Source organism: Meles meles, chromosome 2 (genome assembly GCF_922984935.1).
Source record: "Meles meles chromosome 2, mMelMel3.1 paternal haplotype, whole genome shotgun sequence".
Taxonomy (NCBI): domain Eukaryota; kingdom Metazoa; phylum Chordata; class Mammalia; order Carnivora; family Mustelidae; genus Meles; species Meles meles.
Genome location: NC_060067.1, coordinates 150,994,822 through 151,021,461, shown reverse-complemented (window position 1 = coordinate 151,021,461; position 26,640 = coordinate 150,994,822). Strand labels below are relative to the sequence as shown.

The following is a 26,640-nucleotide window of genomic DNA, read 5'->3' as shown; positions in this document are numbered from 1 at the left end:
GATTAGCCAGATGTAAGTGAAATAATAAGGAATGAGGTACATAAGCACCTTCTAAAAGAGAATGCTGATCCTCAACTCCAGTTTTCTTGTTGCCATAAGGAAATTTGAATTCAGCATTGCTGATCTGATTTTTCAAAAGAAGCCTGTAATCCAGTTTTTTATGTGAAATTTCCCAATTTTAAAACAGTGGAACAAGGTAAACTGAAGCTGGCTCTAGCCATGAAGGTACCATCTAAAAGTGAAAATTGGTTTTATTCTCTACAAATTAAGAATAAACCTATTTTTTGTCTTTTGTAATATTGCCAGTTTTAATGTTAAGGTTTTCAAGTTACATTTTTCGCAACTTGAATGGTTTCATTTATTCATCAAATTTGAATTCCTTCTTAGCTCCAAACACTATGCTAAGTACTGGAGATCCATAAATTAAAGGTTAAAAAAAAGAACAAGATCACTGCTCTTAAGGTCATGGTCTAATGGAGGAAAGAAGGTTTCAAAGTATATAAATTACAACTATAATTAATGTTCTTTAAATAGTAAGAAATTAACTCAATATATCAGGGTTAAGTATCCTTAAAATTCATGTAGAAACCAATACATGTTGGACAAAATTAGTGTAGTTAGCCATAAAAATAATTCATCCTACAATACCAGTGCCTGAAAGGATTTGGGCATATGCAAGTCCAATCAAATTGAAGCAGAACTGGAATATAATTAACATGTAGCTCAAAGCATTGCATTTATACACCAGCGGAGCTTAGTTCAAACACCAGTACTGCTATTTATTAATTGTATAACTGTTGATGAATTTCCTAACTTTTCTTACCAATTTGAAAGCAGAAATTGTAATTACTTTGTTTTTAGCACTTAACAGAGTAACTGTTACAGAATAGGCACTCAAATATTTGTTGAGTGAATGGCTTCTTATTCATTTACTTTTGACTGGAAGTTTCTTTAGTATGCCAGATGACATTGTGGACATATGGGATAAGGTAAAGAGTGAAGGCTTTTGAGAAGCTAGAAATGGGGAGGAGAGGAAAAAGCTGATTGGGTGATTAGGTATAATGCAGAACCATGGCCAAGTGGAATTTTCTACTCTACTCTTAGACCTGAGCTAAAGGGAGTTCTGGCCCAGGGCCCCCTGTTCTGGAGAGCCCAGTTTCTTTCTACTCTGGTGGTACCTTCCCCACACGGGACAGAGTCCACAAAGCCAAGGAGATGTGCTCACATATACTTCTCTGAATCACATTTTTGTATGTGTGCATATTTGTACTAAAAAAATATGAAATGTGTCCAGCATGATTTTTTTTAAACAAGAACAGGCACTCTTTTCCTTCTTTAATTGAACAATATCTCAGATCTTTCCATGTTAGATCCCCACGGATAGATTCATATAGATCCATCTCATTCTTTAAAATTAGGGGCACCTGGGTGGCTCAGTGGGTTAAGTCTCTGCCTTCAGCTCAGGTCATGGTCTCAGGGTCCTGGGATTGAGCCCCGCATCTGGCTCTCTGCTCAGCGGGGAGCCTGCTTCCCTCTCTCTCCGCCTCTCTCTCTCCGCCTACCTCTCTGCCTACTTATGATCTCTGTCTGTGTGTCAAATAAATAAATAAATGAAATCTTTAAAAAAAAATACTGTTTAAAAAAAAGGAATAAAATTCTACTTAATGTTCCATAGTATATTTAGCCATTCCCTCATTGATGGAATTTAGATTATTTGCATTTTTCTGTATCCTAAATACTGTGCAACAGTGAACTTACTCTTTATACACCAATACAAGTGTCTCTCTACTCCCTATATGTAGAGTGGCTACAAACTTTTATGAAAATCAACTTAACAACAGTTAGAATATGTGGAGGAGCTGTCAGAGGCTATTTTAATGATTTGTAGCCATCATTGTTTAAAGAAGATGGCCAGAAAAACAAGAAAGGAAATAAAATATGGATTAAAAAAATAAAATAGGAAACATAAGGAAGATGTAGATAACTAACATGCATTTGGACTTTAGGCTACTCTTAACATCTGATGGAACATTTTAATCTTAAGAGCAAAAACTTTAAAAAGAAGATAACACTCCAGTGTTAATATAGATGGTTATAACATTAGCTGTTGTGAAAATAACCATATCAATTTTGAATGAAGTCAGTTTTTTTAAGATATTAGTTGCTCTTTTTGGTCATGTGCTTTTGTACTTAGTATTTATGTTTGACATTTTATTCAGTTATTTATTTATTGCCATATGTGTTGACATTTGGTAGAAGAGAGGCATTCACAATGAGTATTTCCAGTGTCATATATTAACTCATGTAGTCTTCAAATCAGCCCTGTAAAATAAACATGTTTATCTATAATCCATAGATAAGGAAATTGAGATAGATATTAGGACCCCCCCAACTAATAAATGGTAAGTTAAGATTTTGAAACCAGATCACTCTGATTTTAAAAACCTTTTTTTTTCCTACTACTATTTTCTTATTATGTAATCCCCCAAACTGGATTATTGGATCAAAACAGTTGTACTGCTCTTTAATGTGATTGATATTTAACATTAAGGACAGTCTCCATCACACCCCATATTACTTTGTCTTTATTTCCATTAAACTGGTTTGATATTCAAGAAGAACATTGATTAATTCAGTATGAGGCCATTTAGTGTATTTACAGATTCAGTGCCCTTTTATCTATGTAAAGCTTCCTTCTTTGTCTTGGTATAGTAGGATAATGAAAGGGATAAAAAGACCTATTTCTCAATTCAAAATAGTCATTTTTAACAGTGCATTTCATTTTTAGACTGCAATTACCAGAAAGGAAAAATTTTGTTTCCATATATCTTAGTCAATAGCTACATTTGAACTCTTCTTCTTAGGTTAAATTTGCCTAATACATTCTAGCTAGCACTGTGTAGAGTCAACTTAAAACTGCATTTATGTGAAATGATACTTTATCAGAATTTCTTTTTATTGAAATATGTAAGAAACTGTCAGTTTCTTACAAGTTCGGAAACTCCTTGAGTACAAGCCCCTTTATACTTATTTCTGCATATTGAACAGTGCTTTTCACAAGCCAGCTCAGTAAATATTGAGTCACAAAGGGAGAGGTTGTCTACTATAACTCTTATTCCCAATTAAAAGATGTTGAAAACATTTTCAAGACTGATAGTTTTCTTTTTCAATTTTCAGAATGATTGACTGGCTATCCTGGCCATTGGCTCAGCACGTGGATACATGGGTGATTGCACTCCTAAAAGGACTGGCAGCTGTTCAGAAGTTTACTATTTTGATAGATGTTACTTTACTGAAAATAGAACTGGTAAGTGGGAGTATATAAATCTCTTTGAGTGAATGGTCTCAATCTTTTAATCTTTGGGTAGTCCCCAGTAAAGCATCTTGTTTTTGGTTTGGTTTTGAATCATAATTTTGAAATAGAAATTAAGAATGGTATTTTAGTATAGATAATTAAAATAATTTTGCTGTTTTCAAGTATCTAATATGAAAACATTCCCCCATTATCTCTTAAATCTGGCTAATCAAGCATTTACCACCCTTATTCTACCAAAACCATCTTTGACACCAGTGCTTGCCAGTACTGCTAAACTCAGGAGTTGTTTCTTAGGCCTCCTCTCATTTGACCTATCAGCAGCATTTGACACAGTTGATCACTCCCTCTTGAAACACTTGCCTCACTTAGTTTTTGTCCTAGTTCTCTTGGCTTTTGTCCTAGTTTATTACTGGCACCTCAGTCTCCCATAATGGATCTTTCTAACTTCAGAGTGCTTTAGAGTTTCATTTTTCTGCCATTTTCTACTCAGTCCATTCTCACAGAATATGGGTCCCATCACTTTAAAATAATGTTTCTAAGTTAATGACTGCCAGCTATGTATTTCTTGTTCATTATAGTCCCATGAACTCCACAGTCATGTATCCAAGTGTCTATACTTGAATATCAAATCCAGCTTATCCACGATCTAATTTCTGATTTTTCCCTCCCAGACCTGGTCTTCCCCATCTTAAATAGTGACTCCATCCTTCTACTTGCTCAGGACAAAACCTGAAAGCTATCCTTCTTGCTTTTCATTCTCTCTCAGCCCTTATCCTACAAATCCTATTGACTTCACCTTTAGAATGTCCAGAATCCTACCACTTTTAACCATCTACATCACTACCACCTTGGTCCAAAGCTCTCATCATCCCTTGCTGTACAGATTGCAGTAGTCTCCCTGCTCCTCCCCTTTGGCCCTGACAGGTGTCACATAAGACCTACATGATCTAGCCCACTGCTCCTTCTCTCAAGTCGTCCACTATTATTGCCTCAGTCTCTGTACTTTGCTTACACTGCCCTTTTTGCTCTGTCTCTAGTACACCAGGCTGAAGACATCAGGGCCTTTGCAGTACTTGGCCTTTGCTTTGCTTATTATGCTCTTCTCTCAGGTGTCTGCCGGCTTACTTTCATTTCCTTCAGCTTTTTTATAGACAGATATCACCTTTTAAATGACACATTTTTTTGAATACTCTAATAAAATAACGGGTCCCTTTGCTACTCAGCAGTCCCTATTCTTCATATCCTATTTTCAGTACTTATCTCCATATTACTTTTTATTGTCTACCTACCCTAGAGACAGTAAGCCCTATCAAATTGGGGATTTTTTTTAATCCACTGTTGTATCCTCAGTGCCTAGAACAATGCCAAGCAATAGTAGATACTCAATCAAAGTTTGTTGAATGAAATTGAGTGAAGTGTGGGTCAAGGAATGATCACTTTGTAGGTAAAGCTTGACAGATTTATATTTGATCAAGGGGTTTTAAGAGTTTTTTAGGCCACTATATTCTCTTGATCTCTGTTATGTTGTTATTTCCCAACTTTCTCTCCCAAACTGACATGTTATGATAGAACTTTCCAGGAAGGGAGATAGTCACATAAATATTTTTGGTCCAAGGAAAATAGCCACTGATTGGGTTAATGATTTCCCTACAAACTCCTAAGGTGAATATCTTCTCTTTTTTGAAGGTTTTTAATCGACTTTGGTTTCCTCTTGTGAGACCTGGTGCTCTTGCAGTTCTTTCTCACATGCTGCTCAGTTTTCAGCATTCTCCAGAGGCGTTCCATCTGGTAAGTTAGGACACAAGCTTTCTGCACTGAAGAACTCTGTGTTAAAATTTTAGTTTAATACGGAGTCACATTGTGTATAGTGAAAAAGATTATAAGTTAGTCCTGAATCTATTTTCTTGTAGCTTTATGATTTCTTAGAAAATTGAGGTTGTGGGCTTTCCCTCCAAAAAATATATTTTCAAAATGTTTTGAGTCTCATGAAAACTGCTGCACTTGGAACCACTACCAGCATTTGAATATTATTGCTCTACGTGAGAGATGTTACATGTCAGCATCACTGATGGTTGTCTCTTGCACATAGGAACAATGTAGAAGAAAAATGCTTTAGAATTTCGAAATGTGAAAACATTAGGTGTTGTTTTATAGCCCCAGAATTGAGATGTCATTCTCTCCCAACCCATAACCTATAAATCCAGTTAACTCCACCTTTAAAATATATCCAGAACCCTACCACTTTTAATGAGCTGTATCACTGGTTTTGATTTGATTTGATTTCAGTTCTTTGATTATCAGTCATTACAGGTGGAAATGACAAAATGTTATTTTGAGAATCTGTCTATTTATGTCTGGTGCATCGCAGGAAAGCAGTGCTTTATATGGTTATTTGCTTCTTTTAGGGTCTGGTCCCCTGTTTTACAAGACTAGAATCTTATTACTAGTACACCCACAATATAAATATCTTAGGAATGCTGACCTGATACAAGCAAATTCAAGGGAGACTGATGAACAAGTGCTGAATTCCAGTTGTTGATTATTAGCTAGAAATAAAACTAGCCTCGAAGAGCCATGTACATACTTAGGCTGCTTAGTGCCTCACTGCCACTGAAGGAAAATCTGCAGACTTTTTAGAAAGTAATCCTTATCAACAAGTAATTATATTATCCATTGTCACTTAGAATGGGTTTTTCTGAGAATTTCTACAATTAATTGCATAATTGATATATCAACCATTAACCTTATATTGGTTTGTTATATAAACAAAACTCAGAACTCAAGCTAAGATAGCATGTGTACTAGCTAAGTCTAACAAGGTAAAGAACATCAATTATTTGTGTCTGTCTTCAGGCATAATCATGTGTAGGCCAGTTGAGAAAAGGTTTATTTTCAGATTTTCCGAGAAGGAGATTCTTTAATAAAACTTACTCATCCATTCTAATGTTTACTGCTCTTCTCACTGACGACATTTCTTAATCTGATTTGTCACTTAATGCCATACTCTAAACCTATTTTTTGGCTCTCAGTTTTTTTAAAAGATGGAAGATATCTCCATATGTTGTATTACTTCTTTTTCTGAAAAACATAGTTGAAATAAAAATGGATGACTTTGAAATATTTGGCTTATTGAACTATTGATATGAAATCATTTATTTAAGGTTTAGTTAGATCTGAAATCGAAAATTGTCATCTGGCTTAGTAAATTCTAAAAACTAAGATCTAATTATTGCCTATATACTATATATAGCCTGACTGGCTACTCAACTAAAATGAACTTGGGCATCTAATGGTCATGTAGTAGTTAAATCAGTATTACTCTAACTCAGTAAAGGATACAGGCTTAGAAGTTGTTAAATGTGAGCAATAACGGAATTACCAACATCATTATTCATAGCATTTTAGAGCAAACTAAGATTGATGTTATAATATGTATTATTATAGACCAAATTGCTTTTCATATGCTTTTTATAAGTGGAAAGAAATTTATTTTAAACCAAAGAAAAATATCAAAGTTTCTAATAAGTCATACACATTTTCTCAAATGGTAACTTAAGTTTAGTGAGTATTACAGTAATGTCCACAAATATTTAGACTTACTCACTCAAAAAAAGCAACTTTCAAGCATTTAGAATGTAATAGCCTGCTTGGCATGTATCTATATACCTGTGAAGAACTTAGTCTCATTTCTATGTCAGTGATAATTTTGACCATACAGGATATAATAGTAGACAACTATATTACCTGGTTGCAAAGACCAAATCTACACTAGGACGGCTTTTGGAAGATTTAGAGTTGTAAGTTAAATAATCATTTTTTAAAAATTATTTTCTCTTCTCTTCCACTTCTCTCTCTTCACCTGTGAGGAAGCAAAATAATTTTGGATTTCTGCTATTTTAGCAAAAGACTATCTGATAGATACAGCTATATGAAGCAAAATTATAATTCAGCTTTGTTTAGAAATGAGAGATGAGAACAATATAGTGAACTCATTAGGAACTGATGGTTTCATAGAGATGGAGGTAAGATCAAAGAAGGTTGTGCAAAAGTTAAAAAGTGATTTTGAGACCTCAGGCATAGAATCAGAGCAAAATGAGAGTAGCACTGTTAAGTTAAGAATATGATTGTTCCTGGGGCGCATGGGTGGCTCAGTGGGTCAAAGCCTTTGCCTTCAGCTCAGGTCATGATCCCAGCGTCCAGGGATCAAGCCCTGCATAGGGCTCTCTGCTCAACAGGGAGCTTGCTTCCTCCTCTCTCTCTGCCTGCTTCTCTGCCTACTTGTGATCTCTGTCTGTCAAATAAATAAATAAAATCTCTAAAAAAGAAAAAAAAAGAATATATTGTTCCTTCTAGGAGGAAGGAAAGGGAGTTGATTATGATGCTACTATAATTGTTGTTACTACCGTTTAGTGATAAGATGATAGAGCCATAACTTCACTTTTATCACCAGTTAGCAACCAAAAAAATGTTCTACAAATAGAACGTAATATTATTAGAGATCTTTTACATGTGAAGTATAAACATGTATTATTAGATTATGATTAATAATTAATTGGAACAAAGATATCACTGCACGAATGGAATGAGCCATTTCTGCAAAACCGAGTTCATGTTGTTAATAACCTCTTGAGTATGCGATGACCCTGTATTGACTTTAATTTTGTAATGAAAAGACACTGTTGTGCTTATTATCAATACTAAGTTTTCTGCATGTTTTTAAACAATGAGCATTTTAGATTTCCATTTTAACTCCAGTTTCTTAAAAGTAATAGAAATTTTTGATTCTATTTATTCTTTAGAACCATCTCCTCTTTTGGGAGGTGGGGAAATGGAGTTGTTAAAAAGAATAACCACGTTAACATAAGACATCTTCTCTGTATCTTCTCCATACTTACCTAAAAGAAGAGCCGAGCTGTAACTTCAGTTACGTTAGTTACTTTCTTGAAGTAGACTTCAATGTGCAATGTACTGTGTTTAATTCTTTCAAGTGAAAAATCTAAACTTCACACTAGATGGAGCTCTTAAGCTAATTGTAGGTTTATATTTTTAAAAAGTTTGTTCCTATTGAACAATCTGGTAAATAAAATAGTCCTAACATTTTTCAACCTAGCATTTTTCAGAATGTCAGAAGTGACTATGGCTTCTATTTTGTACCTTAGTTTGTGTTTTAGATGGAATATAAGGATAAGGAGACGCGTCTTACATGGAGTTAAAATTATATGTGACTTTGAAAATTCGATTTACCTTGATATTCTAGAAATTTTAAATTCATAACTTTTTTAGAAAAAGACTGTGACTGAATATGCAGAAAAGTACTTGCTGATCATGTAACATTTGCATTCCATTTGTAGGCTAGAGAATTTGTTGCCCATTTGTATATTAGAGGAATGTTTGTCTTTTTTCTCTTCAGATTGTTCCTCACATAGTTAGTTTGGTTCACTCCTTCAAAAGTGATGGTCTGCCTTCCAGTACAGCCTTCTTAGTGCAGTTAACAGAACTGATACACTGTATGATGTATCATTATTCTGGATTTCCAGATCTCTACGAACCTATTTTGGAAGCAATAAAGGTATGATGGTAGTTGCACCAATATTTGTTCAGCTGCATACCATGATGTGGTAGATGAATGTAGTGAAACATTTCTATAACTAGACACACAGTTTATTATTCTATGGTAATGTGCTTTTTATTTGAAAAATGTAATTAGAATGAGAGTTCATTAATGTTTAGGAAGTAATCTCTTATTTGCTATAACTAATCTAAATTAATAACCATATTTCTTCAGTTCTACAATGCCATCAGTTATAAGGCATATCTTTAAATTTATAACAGCTATTGGGGAAATTTGTTTAAAATGAAATGCTACATAAAGTGAATCCATACAATATCTAATATCAGAATTGTTAAAATATTTTTTTTAAAGATTTTATTTATCTGTGAGAGAGAAAAAGCATGAGCAGGGAGAGGGGCAGAAAGAGAGGGAGAAGCAGACTCCCTGCTGAGCAGGAAGCCCAACGTGGGGCTTGATCCCAGGACTCCTGGATCATGACCTGAGACAAAGGCAGACACTTAACTAATGGACTGAGCCACCCAGGGTCTTGTAGTAATGTTAAAATATTTAAGAACATCTTAGAATCAAGAAAAGACAGTTTAACAAAATATTTGACTCTTTTTCCTTACTTTTATTCCATTTTTGTTGTGGAGTATTCATGGATATCCATATCCATAAAATATAGAATCTTTACTTGAGTTCTTTGTGAACTCACCCTGTTTTTCAACTTTGTGTAAATCGTAGACCTAAAAAGCACTGATTCTATTTGTCTTAAAGAATCGGTCACACAGGGGCGCCTGGGTGGCTCAGTGGGTTAAAGCCTCTGCCTTCGGCTCAGATCATGATCCCAGGATTCTGGGATCAAGCCCCACATCGGGCTTTCTGCTTGGCGGGGAGCCTGTGTCCTCCTCTCTCTCTCTCTCTCTCTCTCTCTCTCTGCGTGCTTCTCTGCGTACTTGTGATCTCTGTCTGTCAAATAAATAAATAAAATCTTAAAAAAAAAAAAAAAGAATCGGTCACATATAGACATACTTCACTCTTAAATTTACTACATCATCAGGGTATTACAAAAGAATTGGAAAATGTGCCTCAGGCAGACCTACTGAGAAATTATTAGAAATCAGTTCCATTAATAATGTTCCTTTTTACGCTGAAATACAATATAAGCCTCATTATCTTTATTACCTCTTCTGTATCTGAAATGAATACATTTTTTTACTATATAGCTCTAGCTAAATCAAACTGATTTGGGTTGAATGTAAAACAAGACTGTTGAGGAAGGTATTCCATTAGGTATTCCACTAGTGTTACATTTGACACTTAAGAAGTAAATGTTTTGGGGCGCCTGGGTGGCTCAGTGGGTTAAGCCTTGGCCTTTGGCTCTGGTCATGATCTCAGGGTCTTGGGAGTGAGGCCCGCGCTGGGCTCTCTGCTCAGCAGGGAGTCTGTTTCCTCTTCCCCCTCTGCCTGTCTCTCTGCCTACTGTGATCTCTGTCAAATAAATTAATAAAATCTTTTAAAGAAAAAAAAAAGTAAATGTTTTTATGTACAGGAGCATTTTATCATGGATTTAATAGTAATGTTAATCTCTTTCTACAGTGTCGCTCTGTGTCCATAGATGAAACCTCTTGCTGTTAATTGCCATTTTTTCAGTGCTTTATGTGTTGAGAATTCTGATAACTGAATTAGGCTCAGAAGAAGCAAGGTTCTCACTCTCAATCCAAGGGCAACACTGTTCAATTAGCTGTCAACAACAAGAGAATTAAAGAGATTAAAATTCCTTCAGAAAATGTTTTCTGAGGTCTAAGCACCAGATGATAATCAGTCCAAATATAGGCTTAATGATGTTACCAGCTTTCAATATTCTGCATTGCTCCATCCATGCTTGAAATCACTTAGATTTAAAATTGTATCGTGGGGCACCTGAGTGGCTCAGTCTGTCAAGCATCTGCCTTCTGCTCAGGTCATGATTCCAAAGTCCTGAGATCGAGCCCCGCATTGGGGTCCCTGCTCACTGCTTCACCCTATCCCTCTGCCGTTCCCCCTGTTTTTGCCTCTCTTTCTCCCTCTCAAATTAAAAAAAAAAAAATCTTTTAAATAAATAAATGTATCTCAAATAATAGAGCAAATTAAAGAATCTATATCTTATAATAATTATCTATATTGTTGGGTTTTTTTTTTAATAATTTATTTATTTTACAGACCGAGAGAACACAAGCAGGCAGAGCAGCAGAGGGAGAGGGAGAAGCAGGCTCCCCACAGAGGAGGGAGCCCGATGTGGGACTCGATCCCAGGACCCTGGGATCATGACTTGAGCCAAAGGCAGTTGCTTAACCAACTGAGCCACCCAGGCACCCCAATAATTATCTATATTGTTAAACACAAGATTGAGTTTAATTTTTTGAAGTCAGAAGTCATTGTGCTTAGGTGCTTTCATTTTTCATATCCTGATTACTTTGAGCTTTTATTTCTAAGGATTAATATTGTTAATATTACTACTATTTAATATTAATACTAAATAGTAGTAGTGAATGAAAAGGAGATATTTTTTACTTGAAAATTTGAAAGCAAATTGTCTAGGCTATTCAGTTGTGTGCTAATTTAAGTCCTCATTCTGGAGTCTTTGAGTAGCACTACAGTATACTCTGGTCTCAGAGTTTTATTCTGAAACATTTTGCTGGCACATTGGAACATAAACAGTTCAAATGTGACTTGAATTCCTGGTTCTTGAATATTTCTTCACTTGATAAACTCTACTTTTAGGATGTAGTTATTTATTTTAGGAGACAATTATTTTTGCCAAGTATTTTGGTCAAGTATTAGGGGTGATTTCAAAACTAAGTGGAGGAAAAGAAAAGTTAAATGTCGGTGGAAGAATCTTCTTTATGGTGCTAATTTAATAACAAGAATAGTTTATATTTTTAAGCTTTTCTCTTCTTGACGTTCTACAGGATTTTCCTAAACCCAGTGAAGAGAAGATTAAATTGATTCTCAATCAAAGTGCCTGGACTTCTCAATCCAATTCTTTGGCCTCTTGCTTGTCTAGACTTTCTGGAAAATCTGAAACTGGGAAAACTGGTCTTATTAATCTAGGAAATACGTGTTATATGAACAGTGTTATACAAGCTTTGTTTATGGCTACAGAGTAAGTTTAAATTTGAACCTTTTTTGTTAACTGTAGAAACTGATGTGTACTGATGAAATGTAAGATGATGGGATTGTCTTGACATTATTTCTTATAAATGGCAGAAATATTAATATTTGTATATAATTGCCTTATTTAGAAATGTAATTGCTGTCAGTGCTCAGGAGCTATTAAAATGTTAACTTATATAAATTCTGCTCTATATTTATATTGTGTATTGCATTGAGACTCTTTTGATTATTCTGGCTGGATATTTACTAGTATAACAGAAGGATTAAGTGGGCTTGTTTCAAAGAGTTTACGTGTCCTTAAGTACTAATTTATTATTATCCTATAAGACAGTGTATTTTTTCTAGCCTATATCTCTTTTAAGGGAGTTATGTTTAGTTTTTTCTGCTTATAGATATTTTGCTGTTTATCAGATTGATCACTTCTCTGTTACTGTGAAAGAAGCACAAGCTCTGTTTCCCTCCACAAGTTGTAGATACTGAACAAATATGTAGACATATATATTCGTTTTTTCTCTTACAGATTTACTTTCAAGTAATTTTTTTTTGCAGCCAAGCCAATACGAAATCAGAGGTTGTTAGCTACTGAAGTGCTATATGTAAAAGTACAAAATAATGATAAACTTTTCTTAAAGACAAAAATATGGTTGGATTTTTCTCTTCATTGCCAGTAGAGTATTTATGGAACTTGACCAATGGTCTTTACAAATTGAGTTCCATGCCTTAGTAAGTTTTTATGCCTACCTAGAGGAAGCATAAACTAAAAGATGAACTCTTAGGTTTAGTTTATTTTCTGGTCCCAGAATTTGCTGTAACACTGAGGTGTTTTTTTGTTTGGCTCAGTGTTTTATTTGTTTGTATTTGAGATTTTTAATTTTTTTTTAAATGTGTACACTCAGACACAAGTGATACTAAGCATAAAACTAAATTCTAATCTGTATCTCACCACCAGATGTCATCTAGTCCAGCCAGATGATGGTGAAAGGAGAGACCCAAAACTAGTGTAACTAGCAACAGCAATTCAAAGAGCCATCTTATTGAATAAGCCAATTACACTATCTAAAAATAGGCATATAACATATTTTATTTCTTTGGCAATATGTGAATTCTTTGTGGTTTAAAAAAATAAATTTGGAAGTATATAAAATAAAAATTAGGTATAAAAAAATTTTTTTAATCAGATATCCCCATTCACAAAAGTAATTGGTTAACAGTTTTGTGTGCATTGTTTCAGATCATTTTTTTTACAGTTACAAGATTTTATTTAGAACAAGAACAAATGCATTGTTTTTTAAAAAATATTTATAATCTTATTTATATGTTTTTTTCTGGCACTTTTATCTTTTAATGATTCATGTTGGCAGTATTCCCATGATAGGGTAATGACAGAACTGTCATTCTGAATAAATAGATATACTATATTTTATGTAACCATACTCCAGTTGATGAACATTAGGTTGTTTTGCTCATAATTAACACCTCTCTGCCCATATGCAGATACAGAGGATTTGCTTTGAATAGGTATGCCCGTTGCCCTCCAGAAAGACTGTAGCATTTGAACTTATACATATTAATATATAGTTATACCTGTGACCCCATTCCTTTAGTGGTACTTGATATAGTTAGTCTTTGAGATTTTTTTCTAATTGGGGGAAAAAAATGTCTTTTTGCTTTAATTTATAATATTACTGACCATTACAGAGTTTTCTGTCTATATTTTTCTTTGTTCATTTGTGTTTGTTTTCTGAATAACCCGTTCTTTCTTTTATGCACCTTTCTGTTGGGTCTTTTTCTTTTTCGTACTGATTTATATATACTCTGGATGATAATCCTTTATCACATGATCCCTTCCCGTCGGTGTGATTCAGAGTTATAGAGTGTTTCATTCGTAATTTTTAATTTTTTTATTTTTTTTTTAAAGATTTGATTTATTTGTTTGACAGAGAGATCACAGGCAGGCAGAGAGGCAGGCCGAGAGAGAGGGGAAGCAGGCTCCCTGCTGATCAAAGAGCCCGATGCGGGGCTCAATCTCAGGACCCTGAGAACATGACCTGAGCCGAAGGCAGAGGCTTAACCCACTAAGCCACCCAGGCGCCCCATAATTTTTTATTTTATGTGGTGAAATCTGCTATTTCTCATTTGTAGTGTCTGAATTGTAGAAAGGCTTCCCCCTCGACATTCCCCCCCTCTTTTTTCTTTTAAATACTTCAATGGTTTTCTTATTTTACATTTGCTCATTATTCCTGTGTGGCATTTGTAATAATTTAAAATTTTATTTAATTCCATTTTTTTCCAAATGGGTATTGAATTGTTCCTATTCTCTTGTTTGAATAATTTATCCTTTTCCCATCCTGTACTTGTACCACAGTCTATAATAATCACTCCAAAGTTATAGTATGTTTTGTTGACAATGTATTTTATTTCATGCAGATGTATGAAAGAATTTAAAAGTTGCTTATTTAAGTTATTAATTAATAGCTTAATCCATTTCTGTTTGCTAATCCAGAAAATAGTAATAATATGTGACAGCACATAGGCCATTGTCTGGTCCCATAGTAACTGTTTTATCGTCATTCTTCCCTTCCTTCTTCACGACATTGTAAGTGGTAACTCTGCTAGGTAAAGGGCCATCAGATGAGTGATGTTTTACTTTGAAAATAATAAGTTCTTGAACTAATTTCCTTTTAGCTTTTAAAAAATGTGTGTGTATATGCATGTACATGTATATAAGAATCACTGTTTTATTCTCTGTCAGTTTCAGGAGACAAGTATTATCTTTAAATCTAAATGGGTGCAATTCATTAATGAAAAAATTACAGCATCTCTTTGCCTTTTTGGCTCATACACAGGTGAGTGTAAGTGTGTGCAGTATGTGTATGTTAACTTCATTGATAATATTCTTTAAACTTCACACTATACCAAACTTGATGAATCTTGTTTAAATAATATGTATTTGACACAGCATAACGAATCCACTTAGATGTACTAGACATCCTGCCTAAAATCAGGATATACTTTGAGTTTTTATTTCTTCCTCCTGTTTTACATTCTTGTAGATGAATATTACGCTGACCCTTTTTTCTAACTATTATAGATAAAATCTGATTTCCTCTCTAATAAATAAGCCTCTTCATGAAGAAGTCTTTCTAAATGCATCTATAATAGTTTATAGATACTAAATTGATAGATTTTTCATAATAATAATTTACATAATTTTGTGGCACATTGGCTTCTTTTTTCTCCTATTTCTAATATATGTACCCTCTCATTCTCCTTATGACCAAAATTTTAAGCTCTAGAGCCTAATGGGTAAACAACTTTATCCATTAAGTTCTAAGGCTTAAGATTTAAGATGATCTTTTATGTCCACAAATTAATCCAAGGAAATGAATTTATGCTACTGGCAAGAGAGTCACATATAGTAAACATTCATTCGAAAGAGATTTATTGATGGACATTGGGGGAGGATATGTGCTGTGATGAACACTGTGAATTATGTAAGACTGATGAATCACAGACCTGTACCTCTGAAAGAAATAATACATTATATGTTAATTAATTTCTTAAATAAATAAAAGACATTTGTTGAGAGACAGTATGGAATCTGGTAAGCATTCAAAGGGGAAGGCAGTCCTTACGCTCAAGGAACTCTAAAGTTTGAGCACTACATATGAACAATATATATATCATTTATAAATAATGTGTACTATTTTTTTCTGGTTTTACTCTGATTGTCTTACTTTTACTCTGTCTTACTCCTGTAAAAAGAGTAGGTGGGAGAATCAGAAGAGAAGATAGCTTTAGTGGGATTGAGTTGATAAGAATGCCTTGTTTCCTATCTATAAGCTGTGAAATAGCTCAAATATAACTTCTTAAGTGGAAAAAATTAACATATGAGTGATGGCCTATAAGTAGTAATATACTCAAATAATTTTATTGTTCTCTTTCTGAGGAAAATCTGTTCACATATTAAATTTTAACATCTCAGGACCAAGGGAGATAAAATCTCTTCCCTCCAATTGCCAAATATTATTTTCCTAGTAAATTGATTTCTGTGCTTGCTTTATCACTAGTCTGTATTTACCATATATTATATAAAATGTATATATATCTATGTGTGTATAGGTAGCTATAAATTCATTATATATACTGTATTACCTTTCTGAGTCAGAGCTGTTACGAAAAAAAACTATAGGAGGGTTCCATGCTCCCAAGGAAAAGAAGACAGGAATTCGCCAGAGAACCTAATGAAAGTTCTGTCATAGTTGAGACCTTGTCTGATAGCAAGCCAACAAGGATTTTTTTGGATTGATAGATTTCCCTATATAATTGAAAAGCTTTTTTTTTTTTAATAACTGAGAAAGCTAACATTTATTAAGCATTTAAATTTGCCTAGCTTCTATCCTAAGTAGTTTACATGTATTATTTCTTAATCCTCAGAAACAATCTATGAAGTAATAAGATAGTATCCCCATTTTACAGTTGAAAAAACTGGGTTTATATTACCTGCTTTTCAGGGTCATGCAAACAAGTGGCAAATTGGGTATGATATGAACCAAATGACTCTAGAACTCATGCTCAACTAGTATGTTAAAGTTCCTTCCTTCAGAATGCTATCAACACCCCATTTTGATAAAAAATTTTTTCAGCTGAGGACTCTGTTACATTCCACAAATATTCAAAATGTCAGAATTCTAAGTTTTCAGGTTTAAATCACATTTTTTCAGATGGCTTTTCAGTTACTTTTTGTTGTTGCAAAATCTAGGATTTGAACCAAGATTGCTTCAAAGTCAGTGAGCAACCACTTCACTAAACCTCCCCCACACCAAAAAAGATCAGCAAGGACCCTAAATAATATACTTACATTCTGTGCATTTATGAAATGTGTACCTAGTCAAAGAAATTTTCACCTCAAGTAGGTATGTGTGGCCCTATATAGTACTCCCCTTATTATTTAATCCAAAATATGTATTCATTAGCATATCTTTTCCAGATTTGGTTTTACAAAATTTTAGATGCAAGCATATGACTGTCATAGAGAGATAATGCCAGTAGCATTATATTAAGTATTTGAGAGACCTAGGTTCCCTCTGGCACTATTTTAACTGTAAAACCTCAGGCAAGTCACATGCTTCTCTAGATGTTAATTCTTATTTGCAGAATGAGAAGTTATGATTGAAGATTACCTAAATTTATTTCTAATTTTATCTGTCCCATTTCTGACCCATTTCTGGGTCTTTGTAGTAGGGTTAAGTGCAACGTAATTTGAATTGATCTTTATTAAACATTGTATATTAAGATTTTAGTTATTTGATTCATGGTATGAGAATCACTTCCTTGTATTTTCTCTACTGATATCAAGAGAGAAGCATATGCACCTCGGGTATTCTTTGAGGCTTCTAGACCTCCATGGTTTACCCCCAGATCACAACAAGACTGTTCTGAATACCTCAGGTTTCTGCTAGACAGGTAAAAAGTATTTGAAAGTTATGATTTGAATTGTTTTCTTTCATAACATTATTTCTGTGCCATATTGTTTTTGCCCTTAAAGACATATTTCAAATGTTAATCTTTAAAATACCTTGCATTTACTGTATATATTTAAGTGTTCTTTTGTTTTTAATTTGGTTTCTTTTTTTGATTTTCTTACTTTGGACCAGCTGTTCTTAGAGTGTGGTACAAAGACCCCCTACGGGTTCCAAAAACATTTTCAGGGGTCTTCCCTTTTCTAACTATGTATCTGTGTACATGTAATTGAGCCATATTTTCTTCTTATGTTTCATCCAGAACAACATATGACAATAGATTAAATGCAGAGCAGCTATGAGTATCCAGCTGTCTTCTATTAAGCCAGATACTTGAAATATTTGCAAAATGTAAAACAATGCCATTCTTCTCACTAAATTTTGTGGTTTTAGAAAATATAACTTTTTCATAATGATTATTAACACATAATGGGTTTATTATTGTTTTCAAATGTATTATTTTATTACTTTTATTCTCAGTTTTTGAATACAGTAAATATTGGTGGGTATAACCACATGATGAAAGCTGTTGGGTTCCTCAATTTTCCTCAATTACTTTTAAGAGTATAAAGGGATCTGGAGACCAAAAATTGGAATAGTTGTTCCTTTAGGTCAGTGCATAATTAGATGAGTTTGGTGTATTTTGTTGTATCCTTACCACTTAGTTAATAAAACCTCTATCTTCTTCTCCAGAATCATTGCCTCCCTTCTATTACATGAATGACTAGTAAAGTTAGTTGAGCTTAACATGTGCAATCAGCTAAGGACATGTTTAGTGGTTTCTTTGTACCAGGCTTTTTATGAGATGTCAGGCAGACAAAGATATAGAAGATAATTAGTGGATAAATATCATTTACCATGATGTAATAAGTGCTATAAAATAGCAGTATGAAGAAAGAATGAGACTGTAGGGTAGTGATAGCCCCTAACTTCTAATCTACATTCTCAGATTGTTCAATATTCCCCTTGATTAAGAGGAAAAACTTGATTTTTTAAGTTAAGCATTATAATTGATAAAAAATAATTTGGCTGTTTATATAAGCCACCAATTTTTTTAAAGATTTTCTTTATTTATTTATTTATTTGACAGACAGAGATCACAAGAAGGTAGAGAGGCAGGTGGGGGGGGTTGGGGGAGGGGAGGGAAGCAGGCTCCACACCAAGCAGAGAGCCCAATGCGGGGCTCAATCCCAGGACCCTGAGACCATGACCTGAGCTGAGGCAGAGGCTTAACCCACTGAGCCACCCAGGCGCCCCTAAGCCACCAGTATTTTTAAATAGCAATGACATTGAAGCATAAGTGAAGCAGCAATATAATGATATATACTCTCCTGCAGGCTACATGAAGAAGAAAAGATCTTGAAAGTTCAGTCCTCACACAAGCCTTCTGAAAGTCTGGGGTGCAATGAAACTTCTCTACAGGAAGTAGCCAGTAAGGCAGCTGTACTAGTAGAGAGCCCTTGCACAAGTGATGGTGAGAAGACTTTAATAGAAAAAATGTTTGGAGGAAAACTACGAACTCACATACGTTGTTTGAACTGCAGGAGTACCTCACAAAAAGTGGAAGCCTTTACCGATCTTTCACTGGCCTTTTGTCCTTCCTCTTCTGTTGAAAACTTGTCTTTTCAAGATCGAGCATCATCACCCAGTACACAAGATGGTGGCCTAACGCAAGCCAGTGTACCTGGTCCTTCAGAAGAACCAGGGGTTTATAATCCAGCAACAGCTGCCTTTGTTTGTGACTCAGCTATGAATGAAAGAATGTTAGGCAGTCCTTCTGATGAGTTTTGCTGTACTGAAAACGCTTGTGTCCCCAGTGAATCTAGCACGATTCTTGTTAATAAAGATGTACCTCAGAAACCAGGAGGTGGAAGCACACCTTCAGTAACTGACTTACTAAATTATTTTTTGGCTCCAGAGATTCTTACTGGCGACAACCAATATTATTGTGAAAACTGTGCCTCTTTGCAGAATGCTGAGAAAACTATGCAAATCACGGAGGAGCCTGAGTACCTTATTCTTACTCTCCTGAGATTTTCATATGATCAAAAGTATCATGTGAGAAGAAAGATTTTAGACAACGTGTCACTGCCACTGGTTTTGGAGTTGCCAGTTAAAAGAACTACTTCTTTCTCTTCATTGTCAGAAAGTTGGTCTATAGATGTTGACTTCACTGATATTAGTGAGAACCTAGCTAAAAAATTAAAGCCTTCTGGAACTGAAGAAACTTGCTGCTCCAGATTGGTGCCGTATCTATTAAGTTCTGTTGTTGTTCACTCTGGTATATCCTCTGAAAGTGGGCATTACTATTCTTATGCCAGAAACATCACAGGTACAGAGTCCTCATACCAGATGTGCCATCAGTCTGAAACTCTGGCATTAGCATCCTCTCAGAGTCATTTCCTAGAGAGAAATAGTCCCAGCACAGTTATTGAACAGGACTTAGAGAATAAGGAAATGTCAAAAGAATGGTTTTTATTTAATGACAGCAGAGTGACATTTACTTCATTTCAGTCAGTCCAGAAAATTACGAGTAGGTTTCCAAAGGACACAGCTTATGTGCTTTTGTATAAAAAACAGAATAGCACTAATGGTTTAAGTGGTAACAGTTCAACCAGTGGACTCTGGGTAAATGGAGACCCACCTCTACAGAAAGAACTTATGGATGCTATAACAAAAGACAATAAACTATATTTACAGGTAAGTTGGATATAGAAACTTAATCTGTGGAAAATATTTAAACAATTGGTTTAACAGTGGTTAAATGAGTACCCTAATTTTGAAACCCAACTTCTGCATTTTCAAGGAATTTACAGTGGCAATTCTGAAATTTGGGTCTGGGTTTATATAAAAATCAGCCTATATAAATTATCTTACTTCTAATGTTATGAATTAGCTCTGAAAAGTTGCAGTTAGATGCAGTTTAAAAGACCTCACTTGTTTTTAATTACAAAAGATGTGATCATTATACAGTCATTCAGTACAGAAATACAGGAAGCTTAGTAAATTGGAAGTATCTTCCCTCTCCTCTTTAATCCTACCTACCAGGGGAAACAGCTGCTGAATCTGGTGTTTATTTCATTCTACACCATTTGACACATATTTTAAGGGCACTTATTAACATTCAGGTGGATAAGATAAAGCACACTGAAAAGATAGAATATGTAAAAAAAACAAAAACAAAACACATAATTGTGTTCTTTAAGGACCTGAGCAATAAAACCAGAGAGCTAATAGAACAATTACTAAATAAAAGCCATGAAACAAAGGTATCATATGACCAGAATTTACTTAAAACTACACTTTTTGCAAGGAGTTAGTGATTTTACTATTTAAAAGTTAATAAAGATCTTGGCTGCAAGTATTTTTCTCTGAAACCTGCTAACTTGCTAATAGCATAAGGACTAACACTAAATTATCAGTGAAATTGTAGGTGTATTAACTGCATAGTCCAAGTGATTTTATGAGTTTATGTAAGTTCTAAAAATTTGGTGTTTGAAAATCACAAAACAGAAAGATACAGATTAAGAGAAGAAATGGGTCATTACAGTACTGATTTTTAGAACTAGATTTTTAGTACTGATTTTTCTCAAAAGTTTTCAAATTTACCATGTTATACTCAAATAATATTTTACAGAAAAAAATTGGAAACAATATTAAGCTTGATTCACCACCAAAAATTCTAACATCCAGTCAGAAGGCTTATGATCAAGTTAACAGGATGTATTCAATCATATCCTTCTTGCTAGATAATACATAAGCACCAGATATTAATTGTCATGATTCTTGAAGATTAAAAGGAGTAAGGGCAAGAGGGTTAGTTTGAAATAGAAATTTTCTGTGATATAAAATACAGAAAATAAGGCCCAGTATAATCTTGACTTGTGGAAGTATGCAGATTAGATATCAATGATTGGGTAAAAGAGTATCTTTATCCAAGGATAGAGACATAGATTTTAAAAAGATGAGGAACCTACTACTCTCTTTCTGTGACTGGATTGCCAAAGACTCTTGTAACCATAACTATTTCATTATAGCCTACCTCCAAATGATTTTCTCTGTCTTAACTATTTACCCCATTACAATATTTACAATATCTGGGTATGATAAGCCATTCTTTTCATTATTGTTTTAAGGCCCATTGTCACTATAAAGGAAAGCATTATGTACTTTGTTAATTCAGTTTTTCAGTGTCTGCAGTTGTTCTAAATTCCGTCTGAAGTCTCAGATTGGCAAGTTATTTAATGTAATTTAAAATATATTGCCAAATTTTATTTTTTTATTTCTTTTTCTGTTTCCTTTTTGCTTTATTTTTTTTCAACTGATTTATTTTTCAGTGTTCCAAGATTCATTGTTTATGCACCACACCCAGTGCTCCATGCAATAAGTGCCCTCCTTAATACCTACCACCAGGCTCACCCAACCCCCCATACCCCTCCCCTCCAAAACCCTCAGTTTGTTTCTCAGAGTCCACAGTCTCTCATGGTTTGTCTCCCCCTCCAATTTCCTCCAACTCACTTCTCCTGTCTTCCCAATGTCCTCCGTGTTATTCCTTATGCCCTATGAGTAAGTGAAACCATATAATTGACTCTCTGCTTAACTTATTTCACTCAGCATAATCTCCTCCAGTCCCATCCATGTTGATAGAAAAGTTGGGCATTCATCCTTTCTGATGGAGGCATAATACTCCATTGTATATATGGACCATATCTTCTTTATCCATTCATCCATTGAAGCACATCTTAGTTCTTTCCAGTTTGGTGACTCTGGCCATTGCTGCTGTGAACATTGTGGTACAGATGGCCCTTCTTTTCACTACATCAGTATCTTTGGGGTAAATACCCAGTAGTGCAATTGCAAGGTCATAGGGGAGCTCTATTTTTAATTTCTTAAGGAATCTCCATACTCTTTTCCAAAGTGGCTGCACCAATTTGCATTCCCACCAACAGTGTAAGAGGGTTCCCCTTTCTCCACATCCTCTCCAGCACTTGTTGTTTACTATCTTGTTGATTTTGGCCATTCTAACTGGTATAAGGTGGTATCTCAATGTGGTTTTGATTTGAATCTCCCTGATGGCTAATGATGATGAACATTTTTTCATGTGTCTGTTAGCCATTTGTATGTCTTCTTTGGAGAAGTGTCTGTTCATGTCTTCTGCCCATTTTTTGACGTTATTATCTGTTTTGTATGTATTGAGTTTGAGAAGTTCTTTATAGATCTTGGATATCAGCCCTTTGTCTGTAGTGTCATTTGTGAATATCTTCTCCTATTCCATGGGTTGCCTCTTTGTTTTGTCAACTCTTTCTTTGCTGTGCGGAAGCTTTTGATCTTGATGAAGTCCCAAAAGTTCATTTTTGCTTTTGTTTCCTTTGCCTTTGGAGACAGGTCTTAAAAGAAGTTGCTGTGGCCGATGTTGAAGAGGTTACTGCCTATGTTCTCCTCTATGATTTTAATAGATTCCTGCCTCACTTTGAGGTCTTTTATCCATTTCGTGTTTATCTTTGTATATGGTATAAGAGAATGGTGGAATTTCATTCTCCTATACATAGCTGTCCAATTTTCCTAGCACCATTTGTTGAAGAGACTGTCTTTTTTCCACTGGATTTTTTTTCCTGCTTTGTCAAAGATGAGTTGATCATAGAGTTGCGGGTCCATATCTGGGCTCTCTACTCTGTTCCTCTGGTCTATGTGTCTGTTACATTAAGATATTTATGATCCTGTATTAAGACAGGCTCCTAAAGCTTATTATCAAACTACCTTTTTAAAGCGAATTATGATAATAAATACTCAACTCTTAAAAATTTAAATACATTTATACTTTGTATTATTTACTTTTAAATTCAATGTAATTGATTTATGTTGAAATTTGAATTGTGATGGTTCTCATACTATTTAACTGAATCATTCTGGTATTTTAAGTTAGTATTAAAGAGACATTTTTTTGAATACGGAGCATATATTTTTTTATTTTCATTTTTTTATATTTTTGAGGCATGGTTCAGAATTTTTTGCTCATTTCATAGTAATAATGCTTTAAAATAGATTGCTATGTTGGGGCGCCTGGATGGCTCAGTGGGTTAAAGCCTCTGCCTTCAGCTCAGGTCATGATCCCAGGGTCCTGGGATCGAGCCCTGCATCGGGCTCTCTGCTTAGCTGGGAGCCTGCTTCCTTTCTCTCTCTGCGTGCCTCTCTGCCTACTTGTAATCTCTATCTGTCAAATAAATAAATCTTTAAAAAAAAAAAAATAGAGGGCGCCTTGGTGGCTCAGTGGGTTAAGCCGCTGCCTTCGGCTCAGGTCATGATCTCAGGGTCCTGGGATCGAGTCCCGCATCGGGCTCTCTGCTCAGCAACGAGCCTGCTTCTCTCTCTCTCTCTCTCTCTGCCTGCCTGTCTACTTGTGATCTCTGTCAAATACATAAATAAAATCTTTAAAAAAAAAAATAGATTGCTATGTCAAGAATACAACTTTGGTTTTAAGATATAGCTTTATACCTATTTATAAAACAATTGTAAAAATTTAACTAAGTCTTAGTAAAAGTAGAATGCAGAGTGAATATTTTGAGTTCCTTTGCTCTTGAGTAGTACTGCAAATGAATTTACCATCATAGTACATATCAGGGTAGCTACTTTCTTTTTTAATTCTTCATAATTACTTTGGAAATTCATCTTGTATAATTTGGGGGGATTCCATTTTTAAATTTTACTAAAATCACATCTAGATTGACATGTGTTGGAGAAAAACTCTTGCTCTTTCTGGTGCTGGTGAGATTAGTGATTTTGAAAAGTGGGCAAAAAATCCTATGTGACCAAACCATTTTCTGCTGTGTATCATACCTGACATAAAGGATAGCAGTATCATAACTGTGTATCATAGCCTGACACATAGCAGTGCAGATTGTGGATCTCGAAGTAAATTTTGGGAAGGGCTTTTTTTTTTTTTTTTTTTTTTTTTTTTTTTTTTTTTTAAAGATTTTGTTTATTTATTTGACAGACAGAGATCACAAGCAGGCAGAGAGGCAGGCAGAGAGAGAGAGAGGAGGAAGCAGGCTCCCTGCCAAGCAGAGAGCCCAATGCGGGACTCGATCCCAGGACTCTGGGATCATGACCTGAGCTGAAGGCAGAGGCTTTAACCCACTGAGCCACCCAGGCACCCGGGAAGGGCTTTTTCTTCGTTTCTTTCCCTTCGATCCAACTTGCATAAGGAGTGTCTCTATTATTTTAGTGTCTGCACTCAAAAATTATGCTTTTAGTTAGGATCCAGTGAGAAAAATGTTGTGTGAGAAGCACCAGCATCGCACTGTGAAGATCACCACCTATCTCCACATGTCCCACCTTAACTATAGACATACCTTCTGTCCTTTATTTTTGGTTTCTTTCCTTTGTTTCTTTGGAGGAGGTGGTAGTTTAGTGTCTTCATATTTTTCTTTATCATATATACAGAAGAGTATACATAGTATATCTGTGTAGTTTGAAGAAAAATAAAAGATGGATTAATTTAATGTTAACATATTTACTTAAATGAGAGATCTAAATATTCTACAAGTTATTTGTCCCAAAGCAACAGTAACTCCATATATATAGTCCATTACTGAACTAAGAATTAAATTTAATGCTTGATATAAAATTGGAATATAAAATAAACACTATGAGAATCATAATTTTTAGCATTCTACACAATGTTCTCACTGTACTAAAAGAAGTAAAATGAGAAGCAGTTTTCCCTGCTTCAGTCCATTAAGCTTCTGAAAACATTAAGCTTCTGAAAACAGGATATCATTTTTCTCTGTCAGCCATATATTTATACAAGTATATAAAAAGCAAAAAAGGAATATTCCTTTCTTAGGAAGCTGTCTTGAAATACAATATAGCTCTCATGCATCTCAGAAGCAATGGGGTTAAATTTGTATTGTGTGTGTCCTTTAACACTGCTTGGGGGGGGGGGATTACTTTGTAACAAAATTTGGCCTATCTTTTGGGAGCAGAACTTCTTGAACTCTACCTTGCATATTCAGTTTTATTTATTTCATTAGGGAACATGATCTGTATCTGAAACCAGATAGACAGAGTCATTTTCATTACTTCTTTGGATAGTTTAACAGGTTATGGAGCTAGAGCAATGAGGATTTTGTTTCTTATTTTTGTGTCTATTTCTTATATACATACCTATAGCTTTTATTTTCTATCAGTAATACGGAAAATTTTAGTTGCTATTTTGATTCTTTCTTTAATTCTACAGACTAAGAAATAGATTATGTCTTTAAAAACATTATACAAAGGAACCAGTACAGTAAATTAAAAAGTTTTTGAGAAGTATCTTACAAATTAAGTTTTAAAAGCCGCTCTAAATCCTCCCTGTGACTGGTTAATGAGGCCATTCTGTTACAAGGATTCTTATCTAAGGTCACATTAATATAAATTATAAATATAAATACAAATAATATATATAAAGTATAAATAAATATATATAATTATAACATTTTATATAATATATAAATCCTAAAAATATTTATAAATGAATTCTATATATAAATAAAGTGTTCTAATCTGAGATGATTAATATTTATTGAACACCTAATACGTGTCTGGCACATAGACCAGTATGACTGGTTCCTCATAAAAGTTCTAATAATCTGGTAGGGAAAATGTTATAAGTAATACTGTAAGGTTCCGTTTTCCTTAGCAATGTTATTGAAACTCTACCTTTATTTATGAGAAATATTTTAAGGAAAGGGTAGCTAACATTCAGCCTTTTTTCATTATTTATACCTTTTACTGTATCACCCACATACAAAATAGCCCCACTTGATAAAGAGTAGATAATCCATTGTCATAACCTTTAAATATCTACATTCTGTGTATTAGAAAGGAAATCTATTCCTATGTGTATTGATGAGTATTTACAAGAACTATAGTATTCCTGTAGAGGAATTTTAGGATGTGGGGCTTCAGTTTTCTCTTCTGCAGACTGAAGTATTGAAACAGAACAGGCCATAGGGTTTGTCATTCTGTAGAGTTACACCAGGATTTTGTTCTCTTGTCTTGTTCCATCTGTGATTATGAACTTAGTAATATTTGGTAAGGATTAGGATAGTCAA

The 26,640-nt window shown here is 34.4% G+C and overlaps 1 protein-coding gene across 1 annotated transcript in view; it reads left to right on the top strand.

The window, feature by feature from the left end:
- USP38 (ubiquitin specific peptidase 38) overlaps positions 1-26,640 on the top strand; it is a 38,614-nt gene that overhangs the window by 6,755 nt on the left and 5,219 nt on the right. The window contains exons 3-9 of the mRNA XM_045994896.1: positions 3,178-3,307; positions 5,003-5,104; positions 8,727-8,885; positions 11,819-12,012; positions 14,776-14,869; positions 17,383-17,489; positions 18,883-20,245. Of these exons, the coding sequence (XP_045850852.1) occupies positions 3,178-3,307; positions 5,003-5,104; positions 8,727-8,885; positions 11,819-12,012; positions 14,776-14,869; positions 17,383-17,489; positions 18,883-20,245 (2,149 nt within the window). The remainder of the gene's footprint in view (positions 1-3,177; positions 3,308-5,002; positions 5,105-8,726; positions 8,886-11,818; positions 12,013-14,775; positions 14,870-17,382; positions 17,490-18,882; positions 20,246-26,640) is intronic.